This window comes from Physella acuta, unplaced genomic scaffold (genome assembly GCF_028476545.2).
Source record: "Physella acuta isolate Inbredline_101_S28 unplaced genomic scaffold, ASM2847654v3 ptg000660l, whole genome shotgun sequence".
NCBI classification, from domain to species: Eukaryota; Metazoa; Mollusca; class Gastropoda; family Physidae; genus Physella; species Physella acuta.
In genome coordinates, this window is record NW_026732179.1 from 127,501 (window position 1) to 141,489 (window position 13,989).

The 13,989-nt window shown below is 38.5% G+C and overlaps 1 protein-coding gene across 1 annotated transcript in view; it reads left to right on the forward strand.

Annotated features, from left to right (window-relative positions):
* Positions 1-13,989, forward strand: part of LOC131948779 (A disintegrin and metalloproteinase with thrombospondin motifs 9) — a 130,840-nt gene that overhangs the window by 69,791 nt on the left and 47,060 nt on the right. The window contains exons 3-4 of the mRNA XM_059310461.1: positions 10,781-10,976; positions 11,697-11,974. Coding sequence (XP_059166444.1) covers positions 10,781-10,976; positions 11,697-11,974 — 474 coding nt within the window. The remainder of the gene's footprint in view (positions 1-10,780; positions 10,977-11,696; positions 11,975-13,989) is intronic.

Here is a 13,989-nt window from a genome sequence, read left to right on the forward strand (position 1 = left end):
AATATAAGATTATTAAATGGCATCATGAAGTCAAGAAAATTTTGAACAAACCACTTCGTTTTGTTTACTTTGATATGTAAAAAAAAAAACCAACCCTTTTTTTCAAAAGTGAAAGGAGAACCCACCGGGCGGAAGTTAAAGAGCATTTGTATACATTCGACCCCAGCTTCCGGTGTGACGAGTTCCAGACCACTCACAGCGCCACCTGTTCCCCTGGTGTAGCCCCCAGATGCGTGTGGTGAAGCAACCAACGCCACCGACCAGTTCCGTCAAGCTCGACCGCGCCTGTCTAAAGTGTCCGGCCAGGCTGTAAAACATAGATAATGTACTGTATACTACGCCTGGTGCACGTGACCGCTACGGGGGGGGGGGGGGGGGGCTTAAGGTTTTATAGGCCTAGGCCAGGGGTCGGCAACCTTTTGAAGCGGAATAGCCAAAAGTTGAAATTTTCAAAATTTCCCTGGTTTTAAAGAGCCACTAACATTTTTTTTATTTAAATCTTTTTATTAAGATTATTAGTATTTGTTCAAAGAGCTGGAGAGCCGCATCTCGATTTCAAAAGAGCCGCAGGTTGCCGACCCCTGCCCTAGGCCTTGTCAGATATAATTATCTTTTTGAGAAAAAATATAATCTTGTGGAAAAAAAAATTATTTTTTTATTTTTATTTTTTACTCGACATAAGAGTCAAAATCTTGTGGAAGATTTTTTTTTTTTTTTTTTTTTCGAATGTAACGACTTGAAAAAACAAATTAACCTCAAGTAATACACGTACGATATAGTGATTTTAAGTTTTGGTATTCTTATTTCATCACATAAATATTTTAAATCGGTATAGGTTGCATTTTTTATTTTTGTTTCTTTGCGAAATTTTCATTGAAAAGACAATCCAGATTCGGTCTCACATTTTGTTTTACCTTAATTTATAATGTATATGGTCAGAAGCGAAAGCTGGTTTCTACGTGGGGTTTTTAGACGAATCCGAAATCTCAAAGACCTTATTTCTGGGATCGGATTTCTCTCCCCTGAATAATTCAAGATATACTTGACAGCTGGAGCTCTCTAATGTTTTAGATAATTGGCGGTCTGGCTCGCATATTTCAAAGTTTGTCTTAAAATACACCTCCCATTCAGGAATTGGATCAAACCACAATTTGGCTTAAGTCTCGAAAATCGGACCCATCCCATAATTTTGGTCAGTAATGTACCTTCCACTAAGACTGAACATTCTACTCTCATCTCATATTTTCCCGTTTGTGCCTGAGAGACATGGGACAGATGAAGTAGAGTTCATCTGTGTCAATGACCTCGATGTGTGCAGGGATAGTGTAGTCAGCACTATGTCCATCCGCCTGTGTTTCTCTGAGTCAGGTACCCGTCACAGCCCGAACCGAGATCCGAACTCGAGACCTTCGGGCTAGCAGCTAAACGCGTACATCCTAAACATCTACAATGGTAGTATGTGGCCGTGTGGTAAAGTAGATAACTGTATACCCCATACGAAGTTCGGTTCCAGGGCTTAAATCTACAATATTCCAGCAATGATGGAAATGTCTTAGCACTTAGTGGCTGGGCATATAAGCAGTATACACTATCCCTTATATAGTGTTGCTACACCAACTGCTAAACTCTACTTCATCTGCAACTGTAATGTGCTAAGCTTGAAAATGTTGTTGCTGTTGTTGTTGCTGTTGTTTATTTTGTTAGTTCCATTCACCACACGCGGGCGCACCATGAAGCAACAATTCACCAAAAAAAAAAAAAAACCGTCCACAAACTTTTTCTACAACCACCAGCTTGTAACTCAAGTCAAGTAGAAAGAGCAGATAACTATAAAAAATGTAGAAAGAGCAGATAACTATCAAAAATGTAGAAAGAGCAGATAACTATAAAAAAATTAATTTAAAAAACATGCTCGTGATAGAATACTGCATGAAAACATCCCCACGACGATGTGTCTGACACCTTCCACGTCATGCCACCACCCCCCCCCCCCCACACACACACACACTTTCACAGTAATCTATACTCTCATCCTATGTATAAATAACCCCCTCGCTGGCTGCGTCACATGGGCCGGTGTATCCATTGTATCATATTTGGTGCCATACCCCCCCCCCCCATCTTCACAGTAATCTGTACTCTCATCCTATGTAAATCCACTCGCTGGCTGCGTCACATGGGTCGGTAAATCCATTGTATCATATTTGGTGCCATACCCCCCCCCCCCCCACCCCCACACTTTCACAGTAATCTGTACTCTCATCCTACGTAAATCCCCTCGCTGGCCGCGTCACATGGGTCGGTAAATCCATTGTATCATATTTGGTGCCATACCCCCCCCACCCCCCCCCCCCCCCACCCCCACACTTTCACAGTAATCTGTACTCTCATCCTATGTAAATCCCCTCGCTGGCCGCGTCACATGGGTCGGTAAATCCATTGTATCATATTTGGTGCCATACCCCCCCCCCACCCCCCCACCCCCACACTTTCACAGTAATCTGTACTCTCATCCTATGTAAATCCCCTCGCTGGCCGCGTCACATGGGTCGGTAAATCCATTGTATCATATTTGTTTTCAGGTGAGACAAGATAGATCGTGGGCACCTCGCGTTCCCACACCTGGGCACCACAAGTCACACCGTAAATACCTAATTAGTCTCGGTCATTATTGGATGGAGGGGGGATCGTAATTACTGAGAATCTGTTTTGAATTTTAATTAGGCATCTTAGTGTCTGGTCGTATTAAAAAGCCACATCTGTTCATTATATCCTGGTGCTAGGTTTTAAAAAGCGCTCTTTTTAATAGGAAATAAAACCCGAATCGACCAGATTACCATATGGCTGAAAAAAATACGCAATTATTTTTTTTTTACTTTTTTAAAAAACAAATTTATTTTAAAATACTACTTAAACGACAATTCTATGCACACTTTCTTTTTTAAATCAATATTTTTTTTTTTTACACCCGAATAAAAAATAAATGCGATAAAAGCAACATTTTTAAATCAGAACAAAAAATGTGTATTCTGTATCCATTTCCACGTTACACGAGCACATATAAAGCACAGTTAAGTTGATCGGTGGCACGCGACAGCTAATTAGGAAACAGTAATCAAGCCGCAGTTTTAAAACAAATAAAAATGTATTTCTCATGGTTGTTTTCCAAGTTTTTTAAGTTTTGTTTTAACGCCAACCGCGTCTTCACTCTCTGAAAAACAAAATGCTGAAAAACAAATCAGAATCAAGTGATAAAATTGGTTTAGAAGTTTAAAAGATTGAAGTTATTATAAGTTAAGCCCCTTTACTATGCATCTTCTTCGTGGAAAAGCGATTTACAACTGACGAGTTTATTTATAGGATCGTTGTTACAAAGTTTAACATCCAAAGAGTAATTTCAGTATGTAAATGGTCAAATTTCACATATACCTCGTTTTTAAATAGCTTCTTATTCTCAACATCGGTGGGACGGCGCGGTCAAAAAGTAGCGCGTTCGGCTACTAGCCCAAAAGTCTCAAGTTCGGATCTCGGACTGTAGGACGATCCTGAGTCTACCCAGCTCAGATGGGTACCTGACTCACATTGGAGAAAGTAAAGGCAACCACATCATCTCTTCATAAGCCGAGGTCAAGAAACACATGAACTCAACTTCTTCTACCTTGTAGATCTTTAGGTTTAAAAGGGAGCTTGACTTTACTCTTTATTCTAAATATTTCTTTTTCTTCTATCTAAATGGCAACAATCGCCCATGAAACTAACAGTCTCTTATTTCCTTCACACGAAATATATTTAACCTCAGATTAAAATTTTCGTTAAAAAAATACACACCTTCAGTCTTTCCTGCCTATTCCCACCGCCCCCCCCCCCCCTCCCCCCACACACACACATATAAACGATATATAATCTCTGGAAACAATAGCACGTTTTTGTCCTATTCACCTCATGACCATCTTGCACTGGACTCTATGCAGTTGCCGGCAAGTTTTTTTTTTTTTTTGCTCACTTGTTTTGTTTACTCAGCCGAATTTTTCTTTCTCAAAGTCGACATCCCATTATCTGTCAGATATCTGGAACATATTATCTGTCAGATATCTAGTGCATATAGTATTTCTTCTGCTCGCAGTAGAGCGCGTGACGAACACGCCCACTGCTCCCTGGTGTTGGGACGGATCAAAACTTCTCATGGGAGACAACTGCGGTTAGCTAACACTCACAGTTGTCGTTACTGTTGCAAATAGATCGAAACGTTGTTAAGGAAACCTGGCGGTCTGCTGTATGCGGTGTTGATTTGATTTTATTTACTTTTAAATTTTTCTAATCTTAAATCGAGATTGTTAATTTGTTTCTATCTGCTTTTTATATTTACTTTTAAATTTTTCCTTCTCTTAAATCTGGGGTGTTAATTTGTTTATACTGTTTTTTTTATATTTACTTTTAATATTTTCCTCCTCTTTATTGAGGGTGTTTATTTGTAATTATTTGTTTAATGTTTACTTTAAAAATTTTCCTTCTCTACATTTTGAGGTGTTTATTTGTAATTATTTGTTTAAAGTTTACTTTAAAAATTTTCCTTCTCTAGATTTTGAGGTGTTTATTTGTAATTATTTGTTTAAAGTTTACTTTAAAAATTTTCCTTCTCTAAATTTTGAGGTGTTTATTTGTAATTATTTGTTATCTATTTACTTTTAATATTTTCCTTCTCTTAAATTTGGGGGTGTTTATTTGTTGATATATGTTTTATCTATTTACTTTTTAAAATGTTCTTCTCTTAAAAACGAATTGGATGATAACTTAAATATCACATTCGTGTATGTTTATGAATGATAGAGTGTACATATTGTGGACTATTCGAGTTATAGTCAAGGTTGTTGAATGCCACGAAAGATTTGAGTTCGGTTCTCAGATTTGAGTGTCCTCAGCTCTAATAAGTACCTGATTTGAGTGGAATAAAAATAAATTGACGAGTGGACATAACGTTGACAAACACACACATTTCAAATGCCGACCAAGAAAACGTGGACATAAGGCTCTTCTCTACTTTATCTATCTAGAGACCGAGTCAATGGCTTCTGAGCCATGAGAGTTCGTTGCCATATGTCACCGTCGGTACATATACAGATTCTTCTCTCTCGGCTTAGTTTTAAAAGGGTTAAACCACAGCTGTGGCCAAGTGTTCCATAACAACAAAGACATCATGACGGGATTTTCCCCCCATTTTTATATATTAACCCTCTGTATACCCTGGTCTAGGGGGCATTGTTTCGTGTCGCAGCGATAAAAAATGTGTATCGGGAATCCCCAATGCCGCGACCACATGCACGGAGAACAAAGGCGCATGTTGTTTACACGCCGTCAAGGTGCGCATCCCTCTAGACACTTGGCAATCGCTCTTCTCCCAGTCTGGTGGATTAGATAGAAAATAAAATATATGCTTCTTGTCTTGTTACTGGATTTTTATAATAAATTTTTTTAAGCCGTCGTTTGAGGAATATTGAATTTTTTTTACTCAATAAATCAGATTATCTTTGCTGCACTGAATTTTTAAAAAATGTAACGGATATTTTTCATTTTCCTTTTTTATTGAATCTGGGTTCTTGTACGTATTTGCTAGTATTGCGTCTCTAATTCTAGCTTTCTGTAACCTTAATATTATCCTTTACCATAGCCATAATCCTAACTCAGACACTAGCCATGATACTGTATAAACCACAACATACTTTATTGTTCCAACTAGCCTTCTTACAAAGTATAAAGTATAAACAGACAATTGTGTATCTCTATCAACAAATGAAACTAGCTCCGAAAATTAAGGCATTTTTATCCACTAGTCAAAATTGCTCTGAAATATCAAGACAGATTTATCAACTATTGTAACAGTACAGCTTTCGCTACGATATTCCTAAATGGTTTGCTACGATATTCCTAAATGGCTCGGAGACGCAAGTGTTCCCAGGGTGCACAGATTCCTATAAAACTAGCCTTGTAATGTCCCTTGTCCTTTTATCAACTATTGTAACTAACTCTCTAAATAACAGGACAGCTTTGCTACGACATTCCAGAATGGTTCGGGGATTGTTCCCAGGACGTACAGATTCCTATAAAACTAGCCATGTAATGTCCCTTGACGATTTATCAACTATTTTAAACAACTCTTTAAAAAGCAAGACCGTTTTGTTGCGAGACGCAAACGCGCACAGTAACTAGCCTTGTAGTGTCCCTTGCCGTAAACGAAGCGCTACATGTGAATCAGCTACGTGAAGGTACTATTAGTTAACCACCCCCATACCATTACAGTAAATCTCTCGCAACGTGACTCTTTCTATACATTTTTTTTTCTGGTCGCACCTGACTTTTATTTCAGTTCTTTATGGGTGCTAAAATTAGACGTTGGTGTTTTTTTTATCACAATGGAGTTAATTTGAGGCTAGGGGGCGGGAGTGGTGTTGAGAAAAATCAGGCTTTTAAGGTGTATATTTGTTTAAGGTTATTTCTTTCTGTACTTAAGTAATATTATACTGTTACATCGTGTAGCACTTTCTGACTTCATATTTTTATTTGGACGTGGAGAATTCAGATTTCAATTAAATATTTTTTTTCTCCTGCACTGACCATTGAACTCACCCCACACGTACAATCAGAGTGTCAAACTCACAATCAGAGTGTCAAATACAATTCAACTGACATCATACCTACAATCAGAGTGTCAAATACAATTCAAGTGACATCTCACCCAAAATCAGAGTGTCAAATACAATTCAACTGACATCATACCTACAATCAGAGTGTCAAATACAATTCAACTGACATCATACCCACAATCAGAGTGTCAAATACAACACCAATGACACCACACATACAATCAGAGTGTAAGAGTTTATGTCGACAAACACCAAAACATTGAACGTATTTGACCATGAATACGCCAAGAAGCGCCCTACCACCCAGGCAGCGCCCCGTGTTTTCACAGACAACACTCGTCCTCTGGCAGCTATCGTTATGTTACGTTGAACGCAAACCTGTGGTATTGAAGTCTCCGCCATGACGCTAAAAGCTGAAGACGTAATGGGTTAATTGTGTCGTTGGGAAACAAACATTCGACGTTTTAAAGATTCCTGAGATTTCGCACTTTGAAAGGGGAATGGGAATCTTCACCTCGATAGACAGAAAATGTGTTTCACGTTAGAAAAATCTGGGGGGGGGGGAGTAAATATTGTTAAATGAATTAATTTAATTGTGAGGTAATAGCTTTGTAAGGTGTTCATTTTCCTGTAATTTTTTGTAACCCTCACTTAACTAAATTCAATTAGATAACTTAAAACAGTAAATAATAAGTATTTCGAAATAACTCGAATGTTGTTTTCAAAAACCTGAGAAAATTTACCTGTTCGAACCTGGTGATCTGTGGGGCAGGTGAAGCAGAATTAACCTGTTTTTTTTGTGACTTTGGAATATAAAGGAGTAGTGTGGTCAGTACTATTACCAGCCATCTTTACTTTCTCTTAATGGAGTCAGGTACCCATTAGGGCTGGGAGCACACTCAACGACGTTCTACGGACTAGTAATCTGTCAATACTGTCAACCTATATTACTTTTCTCACTTGTAAATACCGGGGTAGGGGACTTTGTGGCAGGGTGGTAGAGAGCTTGACTGCTAATTCAAAAGTCCCTGAGTCCACCCAGCTCTGATTGGTACCTGACTCGCGTTCGGAAAAAGTAATGTCGGCTGGGCAAGAAACATGAACTCTACTTCACCTACCCCATGGATTGTCAGATCCTAACTGAAAACTTGACTTGACAACGTCTAACCTCACCATTACCAACTCCACATTCAAATACGATATACGCCACTATCGCGTTTACCCGGAAGTCCCAGAGGTCAAGGACCTCTGTTGTGCCACTACCCCCGGCTGATAAACAAGAGATACGCCATTCTCCGAAGCGGTCACGGCCTAACCCAAACACATTACGCTAGAATGATGATATTTCCGGAATTTTTGTTTGATTCATTAACTTATGGCCGATTTGTTTCCCCTCAGCTGGCGCCCCAGTTCAGGTAAATAGGATCAGCTTTCTTTATCTCCCCTTTTTATCGTAGTCCAATTTAAAGAGGGGAACCACGGGGTAGGAAATCTTCATTCGACTTTTTTTTTTTTTTTTTTTTTTTTGTGTGTGGACTTTTTACATTAGGAAATAGTAACGCTTGTTTACAGTCATACTTGCGTGCGTATGCGTCGGTATGTGTGTTTGTGTGCGGGTCCGTAAACTACGTTTAATTAAATTTTAATAAACGTATTCAGAGTTTCTTCCGGGCATCTGTTCGTATACTGCCCCACTCACGCCGAACGAGTCCGCCCCTAAATTCTCAAGTTGCCCCCCCCCCCCCCCCCCCCCCCATGAGAAAAAAGTCTGAAACACTGAACGTAACCTATTAAAATATATAACACGCAAATTATATATATATATATATATATATATATATATATATATATATATATATATATAAAGAGTTCCAGTATACCAGTATACCAGTGATAGCTACCAGTCATCAACAACTTCATCCTATGGAACAGTAGGACTGATATAACGACGACACAAGCGAGATAACCACTATATTAGCAGTTGAGTTATCTCTGTAATCGAGATCTCCCATGCGCCACACGAGGGCCCCGTCAATGAAATAACAAACCCCATTAAACCGAGGATCAACGATCCTGCTATGAGGGAGTTGGAGGGGGGGGGGGCTGGTCTTATAGTCTAACGGTAATCTATTAGTTTTATCATAGTCACCATTGGTGTGATTCGTTGAGGGGAGTCTAGCTGTCTAGAGATGGCGAATACCAAGCTGAGATTTTTTTATTTTAATGAAATATTAACCTGAAACTTTTGAAAAATGTGAAATATATAGTACAGTTAAATACTGAATCGTTTGAAGCGGGGTTTCTTTCAGGCATGTTTCTCCCCGGGGCCACATTTGAAATTTCCGGGGGATAACGTGCTCGGGAAGTGAAGGGGCAATCCCCACACCCTTCTCCCCCCCCCCCCCCCCCCCCCACACACACAATCCTGAAAAGATGCCTGAAACTCTTGTCTGAATCGCTTGACAAAACAGTTTAATACAAGAATCAAAAGAATTATACGAGGGTGACCAATAATGTAAAATGTAATAAGGAACGCCGAGAAAGTTTGTTATAGACAACATAAAATTTTAATACAATTAAGAGAACTATGGGTTTTAAAAGATATTGTGTTTTAAGTAGCTATTGAATGGGGGGGGGGGGGGGGGTAACAGACTTCCAAGACAACTTATAAAATAATTTTTAAAAATATGTTTTCGGATTCAGTTGGATAGGCCACACAATGGCTGACCCCTAATTAAAATGCTAAGAATAAATTAGAAAAATCACCATCCAGGTATGGCTCGTTTGCCGGACAGTATGTCGTCTGGAGATTTTATCGGAGGATTTGTGGGATTTTAAAAAAAAATTGCGATTTTTATCAGACGTCACTCCGAAGTGTAATTGGCTGACTAGGGGCAGATAGTGAAAGATATTAAAGGCTAATAGGATGCCATTAAAATACATTTAGGCCAGTGGTGGGAAAATTGTTTCGTTCAGATGGGATTTTTTATTCCTTTTTTGTTATCTTTTTATTCGTTTTGTAATAATATACTCCAATGAGAGGTTTATTTTTAATCCTTCTTAATCAGAAAGTTTTACAGGGATAAAAAAAAATGTAGGTTTAGTTTAGCACATAGCGTGGGAAATCCGTACATACAGTCACAGCAGATTCAAGCTACCAAAAGATGGAGGCGTAATAAAATAGTCAGTAAGGGCTGATGCTAGATGAGCTGGAATACCTTGTCTAATCGTTTTACCAATGATTTGCAAGGCGAGCCAGCAGTAAATTGCCTGTAATCTCCACATTTCCACCTCTGTTATTCGTGCTACTATTTGCAGTAAATCAAAAGTTTTATGTATCTCAGATAACGGCATTTTCCGGACGGACGTTTTTTTTATTCGACTCATGGCTTTACGGCGGTGTTTTTAGTGTTGGGGTACTAGACATTTTTCAAGTAAAGTTGGTGTAAGTTACAAATAAATGACTAATTTTAAACAGAATATGGAGTCGAAATATTTGGGAACTAAGAACTAAATCTTGAATTTTAAGAAAATTGTTTGGCTTGTTTTTTGTTGTTGTTTTTTGTTTTCAAGTTGCTTTAAAATCAATAATTTTCTGTCATTCGAGTACCCCATTACGTCCAATGAGAGCAGAAAGACTAAAAGAAATTCAGCATTTGATATCTTCCCAGTTTAAAACGTATTCTACTTTCTTTCTTACATCTGATGATTACCACGACTTACAACTCATTTTCTACTTGAATTTCTTTCCATACCACGCTGTATATCAACAAGGTTTTGAACCCTCAACTTATAAGTCCAGAACACCAAGCTCTTGTCCTTATACAACTCAAGTCACACACCTAAGCCGATTACAATACACATGTCGTTTTAAATAATCTGAAACATCTAAATCGCCACACTCAATTACATTCCAATTCACATACTTTAAAAAAAAAAAACAGTATCATAATAAATCAAGTCCCACAATTAAACTAGAATACACAAGTTGCTTTAAAATTCATTCAGAAGTATCAGCACATATAAAGTAACGTAGTTCAAAATTTAACATAAATTCTCTGTCTTCACGTAGTTTAAAACCAAACATAAATTGTCTGTCTTCACGTAGTTTAAAATCATACATAAATTCTCTGTCTTCCCAGAGAGGCGTGATCCAGCTGCAAGGAGACAAGTTCATCATAGAGCCGGTCAAGAACGTCTCCGTACCGTCCACATCCGGTGCCAACGCCAGCAAGGTGCCGTCCGTGTTCGCTCTGTACTCGCTGCAGCAGAAGACGCACACCATCAGTAAACTGTCTGCACAAAACGCACATAGTCCATCCAATTGTAGTATTACTGGTAAGTAATTCATCGACCGCTCTGTTATTCGTGGGCTTCTAACTCGGGTAGAGGTTGGGTTTCTTGTCAACTATTGCCCTGCAATCTGGTATATACTGGTATATTGTATATAATACTATTTCTTTGAAAGTGGGCTTATGGGCGGCTTTTGTAGTATGAGTGATATCAGAGGGGGGGGGGGGGCTCTAATGGGTACCTCACGTTAGGGAAAGTAAAGACGGATGGGCCTAGTGCTTACACTATCTCTTCCTATGCCGAGGTCACAGAAACAGGTAAACTCTACTTCACTTTCCCCATGGATTGTCAGTGTAGAAAAGGGAACCTTACTTTTACTAATGAATGTGTGTAGGGGGGGGGGGGAGGTCATACATTTGTTTTACGAATGCATTAAGAAGCGCCTAATCTGATAAAATAAGCCGAAAATTGTTTTGTTATTCTAACTGCCGTCTAATTGTAGATAATTATAGCTATCGGATTTCCATCATTGCACGCTAATTCTATAATTGATTTCCAAACTCCACGTAAAAAAAATTATATAACGTCCTAACTGAGTCTTCGAACTAATGTCATCGTTAGAAAAAAAAATAGCAACAACTCAGTAGATTGAAGCTGAATTCCAAGAGAAGTTAGAGTTCCAACTTGAATTCAGTTTGTTTAGCTTATAAATTACCTGTAGCTTGATTTAATGTGTACTGTATTTTTTTTTCCTCCCCGCTTCAGAAAATTTCAAACATCACCGATTAAAGCCCCTGCTAGAAAAACTAGCCATATTAAACAATCGTGTATATAGTACCAAATATGAACAATATAAGAACAGAGGCAAAGGTCAAGGCGACCGCGTCTGGAAAAATGGAGGAAAAAATGCCAGAGGACGCAGAAAGAGGTCGGTGGGCATCTCAGAGAAGCACACGGTGGAGACCCTGGTGGTGGCCGACTCCAAGATGTATCAGCACCACGGGGAGGACTTGAAGCACTACGTGCTCACCCTGATGTCGGTGGTAAGTACCTTCTGCGCATGCGTCGAACATTGTATTCTCATTTGTTCGCATGAATTCTAGTGAGTTGTTTTTTCTTTCAGATTTTTTTTTAAAAAAACGTCTCTTTGATTTCAAATTATAATTAAACGATTAAAGCTTCACTTGATCAGATGCAGCTAAATTTTATATAATAACCTCTAATTACAAATAGCAGTGTGTCATTTTTCATTAACTTTAATTTAAAAAAATGCTCATCTAATATAGCTAATTATAGCAATTTTAAACACTTCAACGATTTTTGAAATCTTCCTTTCTTTAAAAAAAAAAGGTAGCTTTTCCTAAATATGATAATATCTGTTTCAAATTTTGTCATTTTTGTATAAAAAATCAGCATCTAATTTAACAGAGTAAATTATTTTGTACTCTTGCTTCCTCCTTTATTTACTTTAACAAGCTTTAAAATTAACTATTTCTCCTTCAAATTAGCATCAATTACCCAAATATTGAGGTTAATATTTGATTTTCCCATTGTTGAAGCTAACCCTTTCGCTCAAATAATGAAGTTAACTTTAAATAAAGTTAACCATTTCACATCGAAGTCAACATTTTCTACTCCAACCATAGGAGTCAACTTTTTTTTCCGCTTCCAATTTGTGCCTGCCCGTTAGAATGTAAAGCATGCGTTGTTTTAAAGTTTCTGACCCCCCCCCCCTCCCCCAGGGGTCTCTGTGGACAACTGCTTAGCACCACAGTTCTATCAAAGATGCCGATTATTGAGAGAAACAACATTTGTCTTGGCTAATCCTTTCAATTACATAAAAGGTCCGTTAATTCTTCGCAGCTTATCGCGAATACACTTAAAAATAGTTCGAGTTTACCCCGAAATAGCGCGGAGAATGAGCGCTACAATAACAGTGCCGTCGGCGTTTGTTTGAAATGTCCTATTGAAATAGTTGCGCTGAAACGCGTGTCACATGTCTATAGAGTTCGTTTTGGTCCTCGGCCAAATTGGGCAGTTCTTCTTTCATTAACTTTTTGTTAAATTCCCCCCCCCCCCCCTGCTAATTGGTGGGAGGGGGGGGGGGGGTGAGACGCCGAAGGGAAGTTTTTTTTTTTTTTTTTAAATTCTCGGAATATTTCAAAACAAGAACCCACCTGTTGGCTGATGTATTTTTTTTTCACCGTGAACCCAACCTGGATAATAAATCACCTTCAATAGTTTACCGTCTGCTCTGTCTCGAACAATCTCGTAACCAGATCACGTGATACCGCCCCATTGGGTGCTGGACTAGGCGAGTCGATGTCAAGTAACCGAATGGTATCAAACTAGATGGAAACTATTTTCTTCCGATAGACATCGCGCACGTGAAATTCCACGCACCGTGGGTTTTTTTTTTAAAGTTTTCCAGACAGGTACTTTACGTCTGCAGGTGAGGGGGCATAATTCTGCTTAGCGGGGTTATTTTATTTTGCTGAGTAACGAACATGTAAGGCTCAGACTTAAGTTAATAATCAGCCACTAGCCCCCTTCTAGTTTATAATTTCGTGGATTATTAAATTAAAATGTGATATCTTTGATTGAGATAATCGAGAGGAGTTAACTATAATCACGTAACCAAAATAAAGGATAGAGAACCTTGTTTAATCATGGGGTGGTAATTATAATTATGTAATCAGAATAAATGAGAGCGAATCGTGTACCAGTATTCTACAGAGGCAGGTTTTTACTCGTATGCTTGGTTCAGTGGTCTATACGCATTCGAAGCTTTTTGTCTTTGGAGACATCCAAGCTAAAAAACCCTCTATTAAACAACTCCCTTATACCACGTGACTGGGGAGTATCAATCACTATTGGCCAGTTATTCCCCGTGTAAAAATTAATCTAGCCATTGTTTAAGATAAAATGCTACACTGACTAAACCACACTGCTCAGTGCAAGTCTAATTGACGAAAGATGCTGGGAAGACATTACATATATATAATCAAATACAGATTTAGTCTATTACATGATTTTTATCATTAACGTTCTTTATTAT